At 39.2% G+C, this 22,742-nt stretch overlaps 4 protein-coding genes and 1 pseudogene across 4 annotated transcripts; 1 reads left to right on the top strand and 4 right to left on the bottom strand.

Annotated features, from left to right (window-relative positions):
• Positions 1-5,265: 5,265 nt before the first annotated feature.
• LOC148723690 (uncharacterized) lies at positions 5,266-6,440 on the bottom strand. The gene has a single exon (XM_088732053.1). It carries the CDS (start codon positions 6,367-6,369, stop codon positions 5,611-5,613), a length of 759 nt encoding a protein of 252 aa, XP_088588179.1. The 5' UTR covers positions 6,370-6,440; the 3' UTR covers positions 5,266-5,610.
• Positions 6,441-9,883: 3,443 nt separating this feature from the next.
• On the bottom strand, positions 9,884-11,166 carry LOC148723689 (uncharacterized; annotated as a pseudogene).
• On the top strand, positions 11,150-12,964 carry LOC148723688 (uncharacterized). Its single transcript, XM_088733809.1, has one exon. The coding sequence runs from the start codon at positions 11,165-11,167 to the stop codon at positions 12,695-12,697; it is 1,533 nt and encodes a 510-aa protein (XP_088589935.1). The 5' UTR covers positions 11,150-11,164; the 3' UTR covers positions 12,698-12,964.
• LOC148723687 (uncharacterized) lies at positions 12,875-16,053 on the bottom strand. Its single transcript, XM_088733808.1, has one exon. The coding sequence runs from the start codon at positions 16,029-16,031 to the stop codon at positions 13,107-13,109; it is 2,925 nt and encodes a 974-aa protein (XP_088589934.1). The 5' UTR covers positions 16,032-16,053; the 3' UTR covers positions 12,875-13,106.
• A 5,030-nt stretch (positions 16,054-21,083) lies between these two features.
• Positions 21,084-22,220, bottom strand: LOC111338712 (uncharacterized). The gene has a single exon (XM_022945227.2). The coding sequence runs from the start codon at positions 22,140-22,142 to the stop codon at positions 21,366-21,368; it is 777 nt and encodes a 258-aa protein (XP_022800962.1). The 5' UTR covers positions 22,143-22,220; the 3' UTR covers positions 21,084-21,365.
• Between the last annotated feature and the right edge of the window lie 522 nt (positions 22,221-22,742).

Genomic DNA, 22,742 nt, shown 5'->3' with positions numbered 1-22,742 from the left:
GGTGAAAATTGGTGAAATAGTACCTCGTACGGTGCTTTTCCTCATGCCATCGCGGCACTTGGTCTATCCCGATTATGTTGACCGCTACGGCGCATCAAAATCTGGTTCGGCTGCAAAAATTGGATTTCAAGCTTCTGAAATACACAGCGTTGTATGAGCCAAGCTTCGAAATTGAACATCGATAAAAAGCAGGGCCAGTAACATTCGTCGGTGAAAGCAACTTAGTCAGAAGATCCGAGGAAACTTTCAAGATTGCGACACGATCGCGGCACTTGTTCCCGGTAAGCCAGAACTTGCTCTATTTTATTTTGTTTTATTTCTGCCATACATTTCCTTTAAGAGTTTGGCGGCCATATTGCCAGGTAAGCCTGCGCGTGCGCCGTCGCGATGTCCGGAATTTCTGGCCATGCAAAACGTTCCCGACCTGAGAACGGTTATTGTCGCTATTGAACAAGAGCAACGAGGAAGTGGAAGTGATATTGGATATAGATCTGTTTGGCAAAGATTGGTCACAGATTGCGGCCTTGTGGTTTCTAAAGAGACGGTGCGGCACGCTCTCAGGATCAGAGATCCTGATGGTGTTGATAGGCGGTTGAGGCATCGACTTCAAAGGCGTCAGTATTAGGGAAGAGGGCCAAATTTTCTTTGGCACATTGACGGGTATGATAAACTAAAGCCTTTTGGTTTTTTCATCCACGGATGTATAGATGGCTATAGTAGGCGAATAATGTGGCTCGAGGTCGGGATGTCTAACAATGACCCGACAGTTGTTGCACGTTATTTCGTCAAATGTATTATTGAGATGGGGGGCACTGCCCGTATTGTACGAACGGACTGTGGTACAGATAACAGCCATGTTGCTGCAATTCAACGTTCTTTCGAAACAATTCAGGTGACTCATTTCGGGCAGAGAAGAGTTTTAGTTATGGCCGGTCTGCATCCAGTCAAAGGATAGAAGCTTGGTGGTCCCAGCTGCGAAGGGGTTGTACTGATTGGTGGATACAGCATTTCAAAAAGCTTCAAGAAAGTGGATGTTATTGTAATTCTAATGTGGTACATGTGGAATGTTTGAGGTTTTGCTACATGGACATATTAAGGGATGAACTGTACAGAGTTGCAAGGCTTTGGAACAATCATAGAATTAGACCATCAGTTAACCACGAGTCCCCTGGAGGACGTCCGGATCTTCTATTTTCACTTCCAGAGGTATCAGGTACAAGGGAGTTTATGATTGAAGTGGATAAGCTTGACATCACTGTTAGTCAGCAACTTGTGTGTAACAGTAATAGCTAGAAACTACTTAACTGCACACCAGAAATTTCAGATCTTGCCAACATGCATGAAAAGCACTGGCTCATGCCAAACTCACCTGATGAAGCAAAGGATTTGTACAGTGCTTTGATTGACCACATTGAAAAGCTCTAAACATTCTTTTTGAGTCTATATCATTCACAAGGGTTTCCCATCACCAGTCACTGTGCTTTCAAATGCCAAGAGCCTCGTTTTGATATTTTGATAGGACAACTATATAGCATGTATCAAAAGTGGTTTATTCCCAGCTTCTCTGACAATGTGAACTGTGACCACGACAACAATTGAAATATATTTCAAACAATATACACCGAATCGAAATATGACGTCCAATTTGAATTGCCATTGTTCTGGACTGACTAGCCTCTCACACATGTGATAGTTATTTTGTGTTTCCACGTCAACACGAGGCTAGTAAGTCCAAAATAATGGCAATTTAAATTGGACGCCATATTTCGACTCGGTGAATAGTATGGCCGTTTACCTGAAAATATAGCGGCCCTTAAGCAACACCTTATTTCATGTTTTTAACAATTAACACTCAGAACTTTTAGCTACAGGCCAGCATAGCAGATGCTTCATTGACTTTTCACACACACAAGTAATCAGTTGATATTTTTATTCTGTAAAATGTCCATACACTATTGCTGTAAAGCAGGCTTTGAACACCAAAGCCTGGATAACATTCTCTGGCAGACAAGTCAATAACCAGGTCAATAACCAGGTCAATAACCACGATGCAAAACGTGTCCTTTCATTCACAACACTGATAAAATATCGGGACCGAAACGATCCATTAAGTTCACCGATCACTTCACGTGCACCTCCGCCAATGTAATCTATTGCATAACTTGCACTTATTGCAAAAAGATATACATCGGCGAAACAGGCAGAAGACTAGGTGACCGATTCCGAGAACACCTTCGAGACGTGGAAAGGAATGACAAGGACACATCGAAACCAGTCGCTAGACATTTTAATTTACCTAATCATTCTAAGCAACGTATGGCAATCTGCGGTCTTTCCTTACACTTAGGTAGCACGGAAAGCCGTAAAAATCTTGAACAAAAGCTCATCTTTCAAACCGGCAGTCTAAATCCCACAGGGATCAACGAACGCTTTTCATTCCATTAATTTACTCTTGTTTTTCTCGTTGCCATGTTCCCACCAATAACGTAGCTCCAGTTTCTGCCTTTAAAAGCCCACACAACCCACAATTCCTCTATTCGCTCCGACGAAGGGCTAACGCTCGAAACGTCAGCTTTTGTAATCGTTACGGTGGCCAATTTACCATTTCAACTTTGTTGATGTATCCAAATTATTTCGTTACTCCCACCGACGCAGCCCCAAACAGTTTCTTTCGAAACTATCAGCCTTTATTCAGTTTTTAAAAAGCACTGCTAGCGTGTAAAGGTACATTGTACAGGTTTTAGTATATTGTTAGCCAAACAGATCTATATCCAATATCACTTCCACTTCTTCGTTGCTCTTGTTCAACAGCGACAATAACAGTTCTCAGGTCGGAAACGTTTTGCAGTTTTTTAAGGCCTCTACGGGCTAGTATTCTTTTCAACTGTCGCAAACTGAGTTCCTCGTCATGCTGTAATAGAAGACATGAAAGTATTTCTGCGTGGTTGTATCCAGTTTTAAAGTATTGCTCAATTAATTCATCACGAAAGTTCAAGGCTAAACGCGCCGCCATATTTGCCCTGTCTACACAAACATAACCCAGGCTCTTGCTTTACAACAACTCGTCAAACAACTCGTCAAATAACTCGTCAAATAACTCGTCAAATAACTCGTCACATAACTCGTCACATAACTCGTCACATAACTCGTCAAATAACTCGTCAAATAACTCGTCACGTAACTCGTCACATAACTGGTTGAATAACGCGCCACGTAACTCGTCACATAACTCGTCAAATAACTCGTTGAGTAACTCGTCACGTAACTCGTCACATACTTCGTAAAATAACTCATCAACTAATTATTTTTGATAATGGCCCTCTGCGGGCTCCGTAAATTCCCCTTCCAAACTTCATAAAAATTGTGTCTGTGTGTGAGTATGACGCACTCTCAATCACTTACCAATGCTATCCTCCGTATTACGTACGTGATGTAGTTCACTTACTTTTAAAAAAATTTGACCGAGGTCATTACAAGCCCTCGACCTAATGACAGCTCGATTAATTTCTCAATCAATTCTAAAGGCCATTTCCGGATTAGCCTTAGGCCTCTTTTTCAAAACGAGGCCTGGTGCTTCAACATTCAGATGAGAACTTACAGTCATATGAAAGGATGAGAACTAGGACTCGCGTTGAAAATGAGGCATAAGGCAATTTGGAAATGAGCTATCAGGCCAAAACGGATGTTTGCTTACTTTGCTTCCAGGTTCTCCTCTTTTGCTGATCCTGCGACAGGAGAATGACAACAAAGGCCATTGTGCAAAGTATGAGTCGTTTTTGAGGAGCAACAAAATGACTTAAAACCTTACGTTTGTATTCAAAACGTTTTGACGCGCAAGTTGTGTCACAGGCAAGAGAGTGAGGCAAATGATGATGTGCATACTTGAATTATGTAGATTTTTCAAAAAAAAATTACGAAAACGAAGAAAGGCGAAGAGTAAGCTAAGAACATTGCTAACCAAATTGAATTTTACGGCAAAAGTTGAATGAATGGCAGGGATTAATGAATGTGAAAATGATGTTATAAGGATCAATGCTGTTTACAAAATATGGGCTTTAATCTTACTTTGAGCATTTCTCCACCAAAGAAAGTTTCCCTTACATCAGTGCACTAAGGAGATCATCTCCTCCCCCCCCCCCCCAGCACCCTTCAGACAAATTATATCCACGTAGGTAACGAGGAATCTTCATCGCCAACGGTGTAACTCTAGTTAGCTTGTTTTCAAACCCATATTGCCCACTTCTTAGTTCATTCTGATTGACCTTCAATCTATGCGAACTTAGGAGAACTTTGTAAATACGACTTATGAGGGAGTAATACTTTACCTAAGTAATCTATCGCATTTTTATTGGTTTACCAGCGTAATAACCCACGTACGCGGGATCTCTGCAGAACACGAGAAAAGTTTGTATACGACGAGCCGAAGGTGAGTGATTTATAAACTTTTGAAATACAATAAACAGGTTTTTTGACCAATCAGGGCGCTCGTAATATCTCAGTTTTTTCAGAACATGTCTTAATTAGTTTGCTTACTGAAGAAAGGGAGTGTGTGACATATATATCTTGGCGAGTTATTGCTTTTTTTTCTGCATGGAATGGAGGCTGCTGGTAAATTACAGTGTAAGTGCACGTACGTGCGCGTAGTTCTCTTCATAGCTTTCTGTACGGCAGAGCTTTGCACCTAATTGATCGATCCACCTCGCCTTACAGAAAATGTTTGGACAAGGGTGGGGAGGGGAGGGAGAGTTCGAGTGATGTTTCACTTCATTACATTCTTTAAACAAATTCGCTCAAGAAGTTCAGAAATAAAAATTGCTTTCCACTCGCTGCATTATAACAAAACGTCTGCAAAGAAGTTACTTAGGGGCTCTAAAGACATCGAGCTGAGAAGCTAAGTAGTGCATTGAATAAAGGGGGCAAGTTTCTAAAGAAACTATGGGGATTTGGTTTTATCAACTGCGATGATGATTCAAATGTTCCACCGTGAAGATTTCGACTTTTTGAGCATTAGCCTTTCGTCTTTTGCTCGGACGAAAGGTATACTTGAAACGTCATGCTGTAGAAACTCTCTGCAGTGTCAGGAGCCCATTATGTAACGGGCTCCTGAAAGTGTGCAATATACTTATTAACTCAGTTGATAAAACCAAATTACGCAGTGAACTGAATCGGCTCTTTATCTATCGACCTCTTTTCGAAGGCAGCTACAAATAGAAATTCTGTCATGGAAAATAACTTGCAACGTAATCAATATCAGTAGTGTATACGTTTTCTCACGCAAACAAAATCTCGTTTATTCAGCAAATTCAAACGCCCTGTGAAGGTTGTATCTGCAAAATAGGAGCTTCTTTATCAATTATGGATTAAGTGTCATCGGTAACAATGCAGCAAACACAAACAAAATGCAAATTTAGCTTTGCTACCTTTAACTTATGTTAAACAACATATGAAATTGTCTTATGACTTGCCGTATATAATTGATATTTTGTGAATATCAAGTTCTGTTTACAAGCCACTTTGCGAGTGTTATGAAATGCAATTAATTAAAATCATTAAGATCATGTCTTGAATACAACTGAAATTCTAAATAGATTGCCCGTACGTTGCTATATATTACTGACAAAATGTGTTGATTAATGAAAAAAACGTAATCAAAATTGAAAGGAGCTTGTTATTTATGTTCGGTCGGCTCGAGCCGTTTGGGTTTGTCTCGTAGAGTGTGATCATCGTACCTTCGACGGTCTTTTCCACCTGTGTACAAGTTGTTTCCGTGACAATCGTGATGTTGTATTTGGCGAGGGTTACAACTTCGAAGTCTTGATCCTTGATGTCTTCCAGTGACAGTGTGTTGTCGACTCCGTGTAGTGTTTTGGTTTCTCCATTTTTGTACTTTACTGTAGTATTCAAGTGAACAAGGTTGTCCTCGATTCCTTCCCTCACAGTTTGTTCCCCTGCTGATGTATTCAAACACAATTTTCCTTGATTATCCAACAATCTGTCACTTTCGTAGGTTACCCTCACAGCTCTGTCCTCTGGGATAGAGACATAACTCCGGTACATTGGATATCCCTGCCGATACACTGGGGCGCTGCTGAACGCGTAACGGGTTACCAAATAGGCAGAGACTACTTTCTTGAACGTGTTCGAACGCAAACCCGGCTTAGTTTGTGACACAATAACCGGGGAGCGAGCTGAGGTGGCTTTGATTGGTGTGTATCTGGTGATTTTAGGTTTTGAGCTAGACCCTCCGGAGCTCCCTCTTGTTCTGCTGGTTCTGGAGCTTCTAGAGCCTCCTGATCTGCTTCTTGTTTCGGATAATTCCACCATCGAAATAAGAACAAAGGTAGCAAGAAACACTGTGATTAATCGCATCTTTGTGGACCTCGGTGTGAAAGTAAGGTCTTCTTTTGATCTCTCCTCCACTGTTATGCAAGTTAATTGCGTTTGACGCAGGAAAAATAACCGTTGCGTGAAACGCGTGGGTGGCGACCACTTCAACAAGTCAGTGCTCATGAGAGCTGCTAACCTCCGCGAACAAGATTTGTCAAACAATTTTTGAAGCAAACTGCAGAAGACGTGTAACAAGTTTCAAGTAGCAGCCCAGTCAGTTGTTATACCTTGTGCTACAGAGCAAGGTTTTATTAGCCAACGTGGAAATTAGACTAAATGATGGACCGGAAGCTAATCTCTTCGATATCATAACTCGAAAACGTTCCCTTCAAAATCTCGTTTATTCGGCAAATTCAAACTTTCTCCTGGGGCTGTATCTATAAAATAGGAACATCTTTATCAACTACGGATCAAGTGTCATCGGTAAAAATGCAGGCGACACAAACAAAACGTAGATTCAGCTTTACTTCCTGTAACTCACTATTATTCAACAACATATAATTTTAATTCACAAATTGTAATTTTATTTTAGCTTCCACCCGCATATAGAAGAGCCAAATTGAGGCAGGGGAAGAGACACACAGGTTTATAGAGAAAAGACGAAAGATATTATACAAACAGTACCAGCTGTCGCAAAATTAATTTATGGTATCAATTAGAAAATAACAGAAAAAACAGAATAAAACAGAAAATAAAAGTCAATTCGTGTTTCAGAGCTTTCTAAATTTTAGTTAATTAGAGCATAATCTCGGTGATAACTGATGCATAACTGACATTTTTTTACGTGAAAATCAACTTCTGTTCAAAAGCCACATCGCAAGTGTTATTGGATGCAATTAACTTGAGTCACCGATAATCTCTCGAATACAACTGACACTCTGTGGATAGATTGCTAGTGCGATGCCGATTGATGACAAAATAATGTTAATTAGTATATACTAAAACAGTGGATAGCGTTGAAGGCGCGCTCTGATTGGCTAGTCAAACTCCGAATATCCTTTGCTATTTACCTCCGAGCAACTCGGGAAAAATGGTGTCCCGGTTTGCATCCGTGACAAGTGAAGAAATCACTCAAATTAACGACGCTGGTGTATGGTATCTCACTGTTTTAGTATATACTAAAACAACTATTTCAGCTGCCTTCGATCAAGGAGACAAAATGATGCGGTCCATTTCGCTAAGCAGCTGCTCAGTCCAAGGTCAAAAACTACTTATTGATTCATCAAAGTCAAACAACATTTCCAAAAACAACAGAAACAACAGTGAAAATATTGATAAAATTTGCATTAAATCACCAATAATCATGATCGTCATCATCGTCATTATTCTCACCAATACCAAGCCATTAATTAAGATATTGTCCAATTTGCGTTCCCTTGCGATTTGATTACAGAACTAGAATATTTCATGACTACAAGTTCAAGGTTTTTTTGTTATGTACTTTTACATATTTAAATAAATTTCGGTATTTAGCGTGCAAAGTTCTATTCGTTTGATTCCTCATTTACAAATATGGAATTGGGAGACAATATGCTTTGATTTTATTAATAAAAAATATAAATAAAATGCTATGCTGACAACGAATAAGACTATGTGAAGTCAAGACGCAGGAAAATATGATGATTTTCATATAGTAATTATTGGAAAAATGTTAGAGTTTTTTCGTCCTGAAAACTTCATCCTGCCGCAGATAGAGAGCAAATCCATTTGTAATTCATTTCCGAGTTGATGAACGTTTTGGTATCACAGATACTCCGATAACCCACAGACGTCGGCGACGTGTTGAAAGAGAACGTTCTCGTGTTATAATGTCGACGAGATTAGCTTCCAGTTCATCATTTTGTTCTAATTTCCACGTTGGCTAATTAAACCTTGTACTGTAGCACTGACTGGGCTACTACTTAAAACTTGACACACGTGCTCTGTTTGGTTCAAGAATGATTTGTCAAATCTTGTTTGCGGAAGTAAGCAGCTCGAAGGAGCCCTGAATAGGTCACCACGCACGCGTTTCACGCAACAGTTATTTTTCCTACGTCAAACGCATTCAACTTTCAAAACGGTGGAGGAGAGATCAAAAGAAGAACTTATTTTTATCTTGAAATCCACAAAGATGCAATTAACCACAGCATTTCTTGTCGCCTTTGTTCTTATTTGGATGTTGAAATTATCCGAAACAAGAGGCATATCAGGAGGCTCAAGAACCTCCAGAACTAAAATAACGAGTAGGAGCTCCGGAGGGTCTACCCGAACGGGCAAAATAGGCCCATCTTGCTCGCTCGGGATTGCCCGCATTGATCTCGCCCATGAAAAAAAAAATACAATTAGAGCTACGTTCGTAATTCTTGGTCAATTTCGGCGATGGAAACGCAAAAAGCGGCAAAAGATAGTCAAAGCAAAGAGAACGGAAATGACTCGTGAGTTTGATGTGCTACAAACACAGCTGGCTTTCTTTCCCGGCTCTCGAACGAGACAAGACATGCTTAAGTCTTGACATAGCAAAATATTTTTGCAATATAATAAATCCTTTATTTACCAAGCTCGTTCGGTCAAGATGGCTGGATATTGGCCGAGTTCTTTTTTCGAATTTTTATGGACCCCGACTTCGTCACGGTGCACAAAAATGCGAAAAAAGAACTCGGCTAATTTCCAGCCATCTTGACTGAACAAGCTTGGTTAGTAACACCTATATGATGGACACTTTCAGGAGCCCATCACATAATCATGATGGGCTCTTGACACTGCAAAGAGTTTCTACACAATTGGTCATAAATATCTGGTTCGTTATCTCTAGTAAGGTTTACCCCACAAAAACTCAGGTCATTGATAAGTTTATATGCCTGATCAAGACTTCAAAGTTGTAAGTCTTGCTCGATACAACATCTCGATTAATATATTGTTACTATGCCAGAACAACTTGTAAACAGATGAAAAAGACCGTCTAAGGTACGATGGTTACACTCTACAAAACAAACCCAAACGCCTCGAGCCAACTGTACATTTAAATAACGAACTTCAACTGTACATAACAAGTTCATTTCAATTTCGATTACGTTGTTTGCATTAATTAACAACTATTCACCAAAGTGGAGGTGGTTAGTGGTGGATATTTACCGAGCCGCGAAGCGGTGAGGTAAATATCCACCGCTAACCACCGACACTGAGGTGAAGTAAAGATTCCAGCAAGGAAAATAACTTGAAAGGTCATCAGTATCAATCGTACATGTGTTTTCTCACGCGAGCATATCCGGCATATTTTTTCAATCTTTACTGGGCAAATTTGAAAGTCCTACATAAATGGTACTTGAAAATGACAATCCCCCACCTACAACGACTTTAATGCCACTGGTAACATAACAGTCATTTGCCATCAATACAAGCCGAAGGGAATTCTGCCGCTGCCAACAACAAAATCCACATCAATAAATCTCCTGGGTAGAATCAATGAATTCAAGAGAAGATCAAACAATTATAAATTCCTGTGGACACGGAATGGAAAAATCCTGTTAAAGGCTAATGAATCATCAGAGACCAAGATCTTTATTACACTACGAAAGCGAAACAAATGATTTGTTTATAAACACAAACAAAATAGTTACAAATGATAGCAGTTTTTTATAAGATTCAGTTGGCCTGAGCTGTTCGGATTTGTCTCATACAGTGTAACCATTGTACCTTCGACGGTCTTTTCCACATGCTTACAAGTTGTTCCGGTAACGATGACGATGTTGTATCGAGCAAGACTTACAAAATCGAAGTTTTGATCATTGATTTCTTCCAGGGACATTGTTTTGTTCACTCCGTGTAGTGTTTTCGTTTCTCCATTTTTCATTGAAGTTTTCAAGTCAACCAAGCCGTCATCAATTCCTTCCTTTGTAATTTGACTCCCTACTGATTTATCCAAACACAATTTTCCTTGGTGATCTAATAATCTCTCGCTTTCGTAGGTCACCCTCACAGCTCTTTCCTCTGGGATAGAGATATAACTCTGGTACATTGGATGATATCCCTGCTGATACACTAAGGTGTTGCTGAACGCGTAGCGGGTCACAAAATAGGCAAAGACGACCTTCTTGAACGTGCTTGAACGCAAACCACTCGTCGAATTAGGACAAAAAGTCTGCAAAGATGTTATTTAGGGGCTCTAAAGAAATCGAACCGAGCAGCTAAGTAGTGCATTGAATAAAGGGAGAACGTTTCTAAAGAAACTGTGGTGATTTAGTTTTATCAACTTCAGTCAATGATGCTGCAAATTTGCCACCGTAAAGATTTCGAAACCTGACTTTTTAAACATTAGCCCTTCGTCTTTTGCTCTACTGAAGGGTAACACTTGAAAGGTCAGTTGTAGAAATCCTTTGCAGTGTCAGGAGCCCATTATGTAACGGGCTCCTGAAAGTGTCCAATATATACCATTAAGGTCGTAGTAGTAGCAAGTAGGATAAATATTGTAAGAAATATACAACATTTTTAGAGACATGTTTCGGCATGCTTATGCCATTTTCAGTTACTCATTGATTGAAAATGGCATAAGCATGCCGAAACATGTCTCTAAAAAAGTTGTATAAATCTGACAATATATCATTAACTTGGTTACTAAAACCAAGTTATGCAGTAGATTGAATCGGATCTTTATCCCTCGACCTCTTTTCGCAGGCAGCTACAAATTCTTGGTTTTCACCCACGTGACCTATACCTTGACAACGGTTGCTACGCCGCCATATTGGTGTCGTATTATTCAAACATTTCGCGTGTTATCAAAGCTTTAGAAATATTCTTCATCATGGTTCATTGTATTGTGGTTGATTGTTTTCATAATAGTGGAAAGACGAAAGGTATAGGGTTTTATAGGATTCCAGTTGTAGTCACTAACCAAGGAGAAAAAGCAGAAGAGCTAAGCAGAGAACGAAGAGAAAGATGGATCGCCGCCATTAGCCGCGACGACATCACTTCGAAGGATGTCCTCAGTAATGAAAGAGTCTGTGGACGACATTTCGTGTCAGGACAATCTGCAAAACCCTGGGATAAGTACAACGTCGACTGGGTTCCTACTTTGAATCTCGGGAAGACAAAATATCAACAGGAAAACCACGACATTAAAGAGGCAAGAGCTAAACGAGCGAAGGAACGCCGCAAAAGATCACTCGAGCGTCAAGAACGCGAGGCAGCTGAGAAACGAAAGAAAATCGATGTCAGTGGCCTTCCCGTCCGTGATGTGGATTTCAGTGATCCTAAAGAAGGATCATCCAAGGAAATTGATTCTTCTGAGGATATTTTTGATCACGATTGCGCATTTCAAGACCACACTTGCTCAACTCTCGTTGACAGTTCAACTCAAACCCAAGTTGATGTATCTGAAGTTATGACTCAAACCGAAGAGTTTGAATACCTTTTCAAAGAATCCTATAAGCCAATTGATCGAGATTTTTTTTATTCTGATGAAAAAGTTCGCTTTTATTCTGGACTGCCTTCAATGGATATCTTAATGACCGTCCTTGACTTTGTGTCACCCCACATCAAACGAAGAACCCAAAAACTTAGCCTTTTCCAGGAAATGATTATCGTGTTGATGAAACTGAGACTGAATATGCCTTATCAAGACTTAGCCTATCGTTTTCAAGTATCTGTGACAACAATATCAAGAATATTTTCATCGTGGTTACCAGTGATGGATCAGCATTTGTCCCCACTAATTTACTGGCCTGAAAGACACCAGCTATGGAAGACAATGCCTCTTTGTTTCCAACAAGCCTTTGGAACCAAAGTCACTGTTGTTATTGACTGTTTTGAGATTTTTATTGATAAGCCTACAAACTTGTTAGCTCGAGCTCAGACATTTTCATCCTACAAGCATCACAATACTATCAAAGTACTGATTGGTATTTCTCCCCAAGGAGCTATTTCCTTTGTGTCAGAGGCATGGGGAGGACGTACCTCTGATAAGTTCTTGACAGAAAACTGTGGCATTCTTGAAAAACTTTTGCCAGGTGACATGGTTATGGCAGACCGGGGTTTCACAATCACAGAAAGTGTTGCTCTCAAACAGGCAAGACTTGTGATACCAGCCTACACGAAAGGGAGGGAACAGCTGGATCCTATTGATGTGGAAAAAACAAGAGCTCTAGCAAGTGTACGGATACATGTTGAGAGGGTGATTGGTTTGCTGCGTCGCAAGTATACTATTCTTCAAAGCACACTTCCCACTGATTTCTTGAACAATGACAATGGACAGGATGAAGTACCAATTATTGACAGAATTATTAAAGTATGTTCAGCTCTTGTAAACCTGTGTCCACCCATTGTACCATTTGATTAGCTCCATACTTCATACAGTACTATTATAGTCATATATTGTAGCTAATGAAATGATATGATGGGGTGGAGAATCTGGGTATAATTTAAGAAATATTATAACCCCATGAAAAGAGAGCAAGTGACTGGGAATGAGCACTGTGTAACATTAATAATTTAAGAAAATATACTTCCATTACAAGAAGGATCGACAACAATGACAACATTTTATTTGTGCTGTGTATATATATTTACAAAAATTATATGAATTAAAATATAAATTATGTTTTCAGGGGGCAGTAAGGACTGTTTATTGAGCACCGCTGCTTAAAATAGCTTGAGTTCATTATTCTTCTTGGATTTTTTTTTTTAATGACTGCTACTCTTGAGATTAGCATGAAACAACAAAACAACATTTTTAGTGTTAAATGTATTCAAAAATGTGGAAAAACTTTGATTTCACCAGCTCTCAAACATTGAAGTAAATGTGGTCTCATTCTTGGGATGTCAAACATAAAATCTGAAGGGTTGAGTTCAAACACAAGGCATGTTGCAAATGCTACAGCAAAAACGCCACGGTCACTGCCATTCATTTGTTGCTGCACTGGTACAACTTCAATGCCAACAAAGTTATCTGGTAGCAGATCTTTAACTTGCTGCTCAACTTCATCATCAATAATGTCATTGTACAGACTGTCGTACAAATTAACACATCCTGATGTGCAACCAATAGAACTAATGCACACCCAATGTGAATTACCCGTATGTAAGATTTGAACAAAGTCACTGGTCATAATGTCAAAGTTCCTTACTCTTCCAAGAGTTGGTCTTTGAAAACCCTCAATGAGAGGATTTACTTTCTTGATGCATATTTGTGCTGCCTGTATTATTTTGCAATCCAACCAGCCATCAGGAGATGAGATTATGTCATAGTCATGCTCATCTAGATCTCCAAAAGATGCAATTCTGTTAGCTACACCTTTAGTCACACAGATTATTTCTAAGTCCTCATCACTTTCATATTCATCTCCAGTACAGTATTTATTTGACTCATTTTCATGTAGATCTTCAAAAGATTCAGAAGCTGTTCTGCTTTCAGTCACACAGGGTATTTCTATGTCCTTGTCACTTTCATATTCAGTTCCAGACACAACTGAAGCTGATGGATTATTGACAGTACATGTAGTAGTGGTGGTATAAGAAGAACATGTGGTAGGAATAGTTAATGAAGACTTGTCTGCAGGTTTTTTCTTCACTTTGCAATTTTTGCAGACCCAATATAGCTTGCCGTTATTGGGCATCCTCTTGTAGTTTAGACATTTCAGATGGAAAAATTTCCCACTCTGACATTGACTATGACATTTCAGCAGCTTTTCCCCTACAACAGGTTTAGCTTTGCAAACACAAATGGACTGTAATTTCATTGCTTCATCGAAATCAGGGTTCCTTTGATAATCAGGCTTGATCTTAGTAACTCTCTTGGCTTTCTTACATTCTGGAAGTAACTGGCAGCTTGGACAGTACCATACTTTGGGTAAGGGATCAGATATCCCTAAACATGAGAGGTGAAACTCAATGAATGGGCACTTGGGGTTTTGACAAGGCACTGTGCTTTCTTCTGGTTTGGGTTTTCTGCAGTAGCAAACAGGCTTTATATCACCTGCTGGTACAGGTGCAGCAATTTCATGCTTCCTGGTGTACCATCTTCCTAAGATTTCAGGTAGGATACAAGATCTCCACACTTTGGTGAGTTTTGGAAGAACTGATTCCCAGTGTGAAATGTCCTTGTAAATTCTCTCCAATAAAAACCTTGTTTGATTGTTATTGTCAAAAGAGCACACAACAAAGTCACAATACTGAGAGTCTGTGATAAACAACTGTTGCTGTACTTGAAAAAAGTACTGGTGATTTCTCTTGAGCTGTACCTTTCCATTGACGTTTTCAAGACATGAATTCTTCTTTTCCACATAACTTTCAAGGTCACAGTTTTCAATGTTGTAAGGGCATTTGACTTCTCCACAACCATTCCCACAGCATGAACATGATACCAAAAAATCTGGAGTAGCATTTATCCAGGGGTGCTGTTTATCCACTATCATACCACATTGTTCAACTTTCAGATCTCTGTGAGTCTCTAGCATAGTCTTGGTATAAGCATTCACTGCAGCACTCTCATTCTTACGGCCATGACTGATTGCTTTAGTAGTAACTTTGAACAGATCAGGATATGAGATGGACTTAATTAAGGATTGTGATGGCATAGCAGGGTTAGTATGAGCTACTGCCCAACTCAGAGATGCACCAATGCGCCCAGCTCTGTGCCTGAAAAATGCATTTCCTTTAGCCTGTTCCCTGGTGTCTTGCTCAATTAATTCTACCTGTGATTCTGAAATAGTCAGATCAATATTTTCACACTTTTCTAGGAGTTCTGGATATGACAAGTCAAAATTACATGGATCAAAAAGGTCAGAAATGGTTGGGATACTTCTACTTTTCATGATAAACTGTTCAGAATAGGGTTCAATCAAGCTTAAGGCAACAGGTTTGAACTTGCACTCATTTATTTTGGCAAGGAAATGTTTAAGCTCAGTTCCTCCAGATGTAACCCGTTCTGTCGAGACCTTAGCTTTCTTTGTAGTGCAAGGTGCTGATAAGGAAGGTGGAGAGTTTTCTGATAGTCCCTCAATACAGGCATCTAAGTTATCTTTCAACTTTTTCGCCGACTTGAAGTTGATATCTTTGACCCTAGCATAAGGAACCTCACTCACATATGTCGGTAACAACCACGTGCACTTTACTTGCGTACATGCCAGCGTTTCATTAATTCTCGTTGAAGCTTCGATATGAAATAAAATACTTGCAATATGTGAGCAAGTCTCAGCTAGTCCAGCTTTACAACCAAGGCAGTGGGCTGATAACACGGTTCCCTCCTTATTAGTAATAATCCAAACTGCAAATGGTCGCTCATTCATTCGTTGAGAAGGTCTCACCTTTCCGATCACCACGAATTTTTCACCTATGACTTTGCCTTCAACACTGGAAATAAAACCCGACACCATCTGATTGTAGGCCTCCAAGCTTTTGAAAGCTTTGAACTGTTTCTTTGTGTAATAACTCGTATCGATAACCAAATAGCACAGGAGACCTGTAGCTTCTATGGGTGGTAAACATTGTGGATCTAACTTTGCGTAGATCAATGTAGCGGGATCGATCCCCACGAGTGATATTTTTTCTAAATACCTTTGTTTAACATGTGGCTCTAGTCTTTTAACATAGTCGCTTAAAGGTATATTGCAAATATCTTCCTTTTTTTCTTCCTTTTTGATGTTTTCAGAAATTTTGTCCAAATCACGCGACATACTTTTAAAGAATCATGCACCAAAACACGGCATTTTGACATATGCTAATAAGCTTTTGCGACACCAATATGGCGGACGCCTAATTTGTGGAAATAACTTGGAAGGTAATGAATATCAGTCGTGCATAGGTTTTCTCACGCCAAAAAAATCTCGTTTATTCGGCAAATTCAAACGCCCTATAAAAGTTGTATCTACAAATAAGAGCTTATTTATTAACTATGGTGTTAAGACGTTAACGTAGCGGGTCAGAGAATAGGTAAAGAAGACTTTCTTGAACGTGCTTGAACGCAAACCACTCGCTGAGTTATGACAAAAGGTCTGCAAAGATGATATTTAGGAGCTCTACAGACATCGAGCTGAGCAGCTAAGTAGTGTGTTGAATAAAGGGGGAAAGTTTCTAGAGAAACCGAGGTAATTTGGTTTCGTACACTGCAATGATGATGCAAATTTGCCACCGTAAAGATTTCGAAACCTGACTTTTTTAACATTAGCCCTTCGTCTTTTGCTCTGATGAGGGGTAATACTTGAAACATCAGCTGTAAAAACACTTTGATGTGTCAGGAGCCCATTATGTAATCGGGTCCTGAAAGTGTCCATATACAGTACATCATTAACTTAGCTGATAAAACCAAATTACGCAGTGAATCGAATCGGATCTTTATCTCTCAACGTCTTTTTGCAGGCAGCTACAAATAGAGATTTCGTCATGGAAAATAATTTGCAACATAATGAATATCAGATACAATGAATATATGAAGTTCATATATTTTGAACTGCGGTATTAAATACGTATGATGCACTAGTATCGCAGAGGTCAGTGGTTCGAATCCCGTACAGGCCTGATTTTTTTCAGGTCTGATTTTCGCTATTGCATAAATAGCGCTATCTACTGCGAAGGATCGTGCATCATACGTATTTAATACCGCAGTTCAAAATATATGAACTTCATATATTCATTGTATCTGATTTATCATCACGGGTTTATTACGAATCAACTTAACGGCCTGCTCCCAGTCGGCTTGTTAGCTCAATTGGTAGAGCGCTGCACTAGTATCGCAGAGGTCAGTGGTTCGAATCCCGTACAGGCCTGATTTTTTTCAGGTCTGATTTTCGATATTGCGTAAATAGCGCTATCTACTGCGAATGATCGTGCATCATACATAATGAATATCAGTGGTGCATAGTTTTTCTCACGCCAATCTCGTTTATTCAGCAAATTCAAAGGTCCTAAAGTTTTATCTACTAACTAGGAGCTTCTTATTAACTATGGATTAAGTGTCATCGGTAACAAACAAAATCGGCAAACTTAGCTTTACTAGTTTTAATATTCAACAACACATGGCGTCCCGTGAATAATTAATATTTTTTTTCGTGAATATCAAGTTTTGTTGACAAGCCGTTTTGCGACTGTTATGAGATGTAACTAAGGTAAATTGATGATTTCTCGAATACATCTGACAATTTAAATAGATTGCTATCTATAGGTGACGAAATCTGTTGATTAATACAAACAACGTAATCAAAATTGATAGGCGCTTGTTATCTATGTTCAATTGGCTCGAGCCGTTTGGGTTTGTCTCGTAGAGTGTAATCATCGTACCTTCGACGGTCTTTTCCACCTGTGTACAAGTTGTTCCTGTGACAATCGTGATGTTGTATTTTGCGAGGCTTAGGTGGAATTTCACCGCGTCTCTTAAGGCTCGCTGCTCCCATCCTAACGGAAGAGATAACACAGCTGATCAACTATCTGATTATGAACCAATCATGGCCAACCGAATGGAAGAGTGGGAACTTGACACCGGTATTTAAAAAAGATGAAGATACACGCAAAGAAAATTATCGTCCTGTTTCTATTCTTACCGCCATTTCTAAAGTGTACGAGAAGGTTATGTTTGACCAGCTGTACGGCACTTTCCATGAACATCTTTCTCCGAATCTATCTGGGTTCTTGAAGAAACACTTCTGTTGCACCGCACTCTTGAAGATGACTGAGGACTGGAGGCGAAGCCTTGACAAAAGGGAGGCAGTTATAGCCGCGGCAGTGGACCTGTCCAAAGCATTTGATGCTAGTAACCATAACCTCCTATTGGCTAAATTAAAAGCGTATGGCTCCTCTTCGTCTGCATTAAACTTGATTTCTTCCTATTTGTTGGGGCGAAGATAGCGAGTTAAGTTGTCCGGTGTTTGCTCCAGCTACTCAGAAGTAATGGTGGGCGTTCCCCAAGGGTCCCTCCTCGAACCGCTGCTGTTTAACATTTACATAAATGGCTTGAACTACGCCATACCAGATGTATCTCTAAGGTTATACGCCAACGACACAACTATGTATGCCTCAGACGTCTCGCCCATGGTCCTCGAATTTGTAGTGAATAATGGTCTTGAGCGGTTATCATCGTGGTTTCGAGAGAATCATCTGGTGAAACAACACAAAGACACAAGCAGTACCCATTGGTCCCTGTAAGTACAGTTACGACCTGGCCATACATAGCTCTGTGATTGAGACACTGCCATCTATCAAAATACTTGGCGTTGAACTTGATAGCATGCTATCTTTAAAGGATCACATTACTTAACAGCTTCAAATGTATACGCTGAAAGTGGCGCACTTAGGAGAAGCACGGGCGTTTTGTCCCTGACAATGTTATGTTAAGGCTCTGTAAAACTTTCATTCTCCCTCATTTTGAATACTGTTGCCCCCTCTTTCTTAGATTGGGGAAAGTGCAAGCGAATCGGCTAGAAGATGCCAACTATTATATTCTTAGATCACTGCTAGGTTATCGCAAGTCTACCCTTCATGATGAATTGCTGCGCATCCTGAATATGGAAACGTTAGACCAGAGAAGGAAACAACAATTCCTTATTCTGTTATATAAATGTTTGCATAACGACGGTCCCAAATACAGAGGTTTTTTTAGTTTTAGGGAAACTATGTACAACCTGAGAGGCACCGGCATTAATTTGTGCGCACCTAAATCTAATTTAAATTTTATGAAAAAATCTTTCACTTATATGTGTGCGCAGCTGTGGAATGGATTTCCTACAAGTGTAAAACTGGCCAATGATATCAACCTTTTTAAGAAGCTATAGAGAACATTGAAACTTTAGCTGCTTCTCAATTTTATACTTGTATTTAAGTGACTCTCAATTTCATTGTACAAACTTAATTTTTAATCTTAATTTTAAATTATTTAAGCTATTGCTTCACCATTTTATACCTGTATTTAAGTGACCTTGAATTTTACTGTACAAACTTAAATTTTAATATTAATTGTTAGTTATTTTAATTTCTTATCAATTAGGTTTTGACAGTATGTATTAGGTTTTTTAGATACTTAATCTTAGAGGCACGCACGTATTTTGAACGAGCTCTATGAACTCCTTGACGCTACGTGGGTAAATAAAGTATTGATTGATATTGATTGAGGCTTGTAAACTTCAATTCTTGATCCTGATGTCTTCCAGCGACAGTCTTGTCGACTCCGTGTAGTGTTTTCGTTTCTCCATTTTTGTACTTCACAGTAATATCCAAGTCAACCAAGTTGTCGTCAATTCCTCCCTTTTTTTCCCCGTTTTTTTTTCCCTCGGTTATCCAACAATCTGTCACATAAACTCCGGTACATTGGATATCCCTTTCAACAACACGAAATTGTTTAATGGTGTGCTGTGCATAACTGATAGTTTTTCCATGAATATCAAGTTCTCTTTACAAGCCACATTGCGAGTGCTATGAGGTGCAATTAACTTGAATCACCGATCATTTCTCGAATACAACTGACAATCTATGGATGAATTGCCAGTACGATGCTAGCTATCGATGACGAAAAATGTTGATTAATGCAAACAACGTAATCGAAAATGAAATGAGCTTGTTATTTATGTGCAGTTGAAGCTCGTTATTTAAAAGTATGTAGAGTTGGCTAGAGGCGTTTGGGTTGATCTTGTGGAGTGTAACCATCGTACCTTAGACGGTCTTTTCCACCCGTTTACAAGGTAACAATCGAGATGTTGTATCGAGCAAGACTTACAACTTCGAAGTCTTGATTGGGCGTGTAACCTTATCAGTGACCTGAGTTTCTGAGGAGTAAACCTTACCAGAAATAACGAATCAGATGTTTATGACCAATTGCGTATTTTTTATCTGCTTGTCAACTTTCGCAAACCCGCATATTGGGGCCGACAAGCGGCCGAATAAACATACTGATATCAATTAGTTCACGTGGCTCGGTATCACATAGTTTTTGTCTTAAAAGTAGTTTCGTGTCAGGAACTGCGATTGCTATGTTCGTTTGTTACAGTTTTTGCACTTTTCCCACCGTTAATTGCACAAAATATGTAAGTATTAATTTACAATTTCTTTTTATCCCTACGTGTTTTATTTAGCTTCTCTTTGTTCAGTTTTTACCGTTGATCGATTCGAAAACACACAGTTCTGAATGAGGAATCAAGTGAATAACAATTTTCATGCAAAATACCTAAAACCTCCAGTTTTAGAAATTCAAAGTTTCTAAAGTTATTTAACGATGTAAAAGTAAATAGATTTTGGACAAGTTATCATGAAATATTTCAGCTCTGTAGATAAAATCGCAAGGGAACGCAAAATTGGTCAATATCATTTTTATTGGCTTGATACTTGTGACTGAGCGATGACGATAATGATTATTATTTTTAATATCAGAGATTTATAGAAACTTTTATTACTATTTTCACTGTTATTTTTGTTGTTTTTGGAACTGGTTTTTGACTTTGATAAATCAAAAAGTAATGTTTGTAAAGTAAGCTTCCTCCAAATAATTGCGACGTAACGCACATTTGTATTGTGTGACATTTCAAAAAGTGCCTGCCTGTAGACTATTGAATAAGAGGCCTTAACATCTAAGCTTTCATCTCATTTGATCACAAAAAAAGATCTGCAAAGTTGTTTTTAAGACCTGGCCTCAGCAGCTGCCTTGTGAAGTGGACCGCATTACTTTGTCTCTCTGTTTGAAGGCAACTAAAAGTATAACTTTAAACTACAGTATCAATTCCACATGTGATTTGTCTCACGAAAGCAAATCGTCTTTTCCTAGTCTTTATTGGGCAAATTTGAAAGTCCTACATAAATGGTACTACAAAGTAAAAATCCCATCATCGACTAAGAATTTAATGTCTCTGGTGACATAAAATGTTGACAAAAAAACTCGAGTGAATGATTTAAATAATTACGTGTACATCGTATCCTACTACACCTTTGGCTGTGCGAAAATGGTGGACAACATTTGTTCATTTGGTTAATCGTGTATGATATTAACCAGACTAACTAGTTAGAAAGCGCTTTAAGATGTCACACGGACTTAACTACGAGTAACGAAATGTTTTGATAAACAGAAACAAAGTAATTACAAATGATAGAATATTTTTGCTAATGTTCAGTTGACTCGAGCCGTTGGGATTTGTCTCATAGAGTGTTACCATTGTGCCTTCCACAATCTTTTCCACCTGTTTACAGGTTGTTCCGGTGACAATCGAGATGTTGTAACGAGCAAGACTTACAACTTCGAAGTCTTGATCCTTGATGTCTTCCAGGGACACTGTGTTGTTGATTCCATGTAGTGTTTTTGTTTCACAATTTTTGTACTTCACTGTAGTTTTCAAGTCAACCAAGTTGTCGGCGACTCCTTCCTTCATCGATTGATTCCTTGCTAATGAATCCAAACATAACTTTCCTTCATCATCTAACAACCTCTCTCTCTCATAGGTAACTCTCACAGCTTTTTCCTCTGGGATGAAGACATAACTCCGGTACAATGGATATCCCTGCCGATAGACCGGGGCGTTGTTGAACGTATAGCGGTGCACTGCATAGGCAAAGACGACTTTCTTGAACGTGCTTGAACGTGAACCCAATTTAGTCTGTGAGACGATTACTGGAGAACGGACTGAAGTAGCTTTGATTGGTGTGTATTTGGTGATTTTAGGTTTTGAGCTGGACCAGCTTGAACTATGGCTTGTTTTACGAGATCTGGAGCTTTTAAAACCCCCTGATCTGCCTCTACCACTACGTCCTCTTGTTTCGGATAACTCCACTGTTGCAATAAGAACGATGGCAGCAAGAAACACCGCTGTGATTCTCATCTTTTGCTAAAGACGACAATGGAAATCGGGATTAATCTCAGTTTCTCTGACGATCTTTCCTTCGCCGGTTGTCCAACTTCCTGCAAACAAGATTTGAAAAATCATGTGAGTGCTTGAACTGAACTGATTATTGATTGAAATAAAAGGAATCCTTCGATTCAAGCCGGGTTTCACCTGAATTTTGACGTAAAATTCGATTTCTGTTTTTTCTCAAAATCTCAACTTCAACTCTTGAAATTAATGTTGGAAAGTGTTTTGGTTCGATTTTTTCGGCATTTGGCAATGAAATAACGGTTTCTTTACAAGAGGTATAAAACAGGAATGCCGCAAGGAACTGCGCTCAAGCAATTCAATTAGATTAGTGGTCCCGACCGAAAACAGCACTTTCCGAGATAACGCGTCGAAACTATTTAACATTTTACCAGAATCTGTTAGAAACTGTAAAGATTACAGAACCTTTTTAAGACTTTCAAGGAATTTTTTGTAGTAGAGTACAGAGTGATTAGTTAGTTTTACTGTAATTTCTATTCTGTTAATCCTACTTCTACTGTGAGTGTGAGTGTGAATACTTTATTAATGTGTCAAGAGATTTAGCTACCA

Source organism: Stylophora pistillata, chromosome 9, assembly GCF_964205215.1.
Source record: "Stylophora pistillata chromosome 9, jaStyPist1.2, whole genome shotgun sequence".
Classification (NCBI taxonomy): domain Eukaryota; kingdom Metazoa; phylum Cnidaria; class Anthozoa; order Scleractinia; family Pocilloporidae; genus Stylophora; species Stylophora pistillata.
The sequence above is the reverse complement of the archived record's forward strand: the minus strand, read 5'-3'. Positions and strand labels throughout refer to the sequence as shown.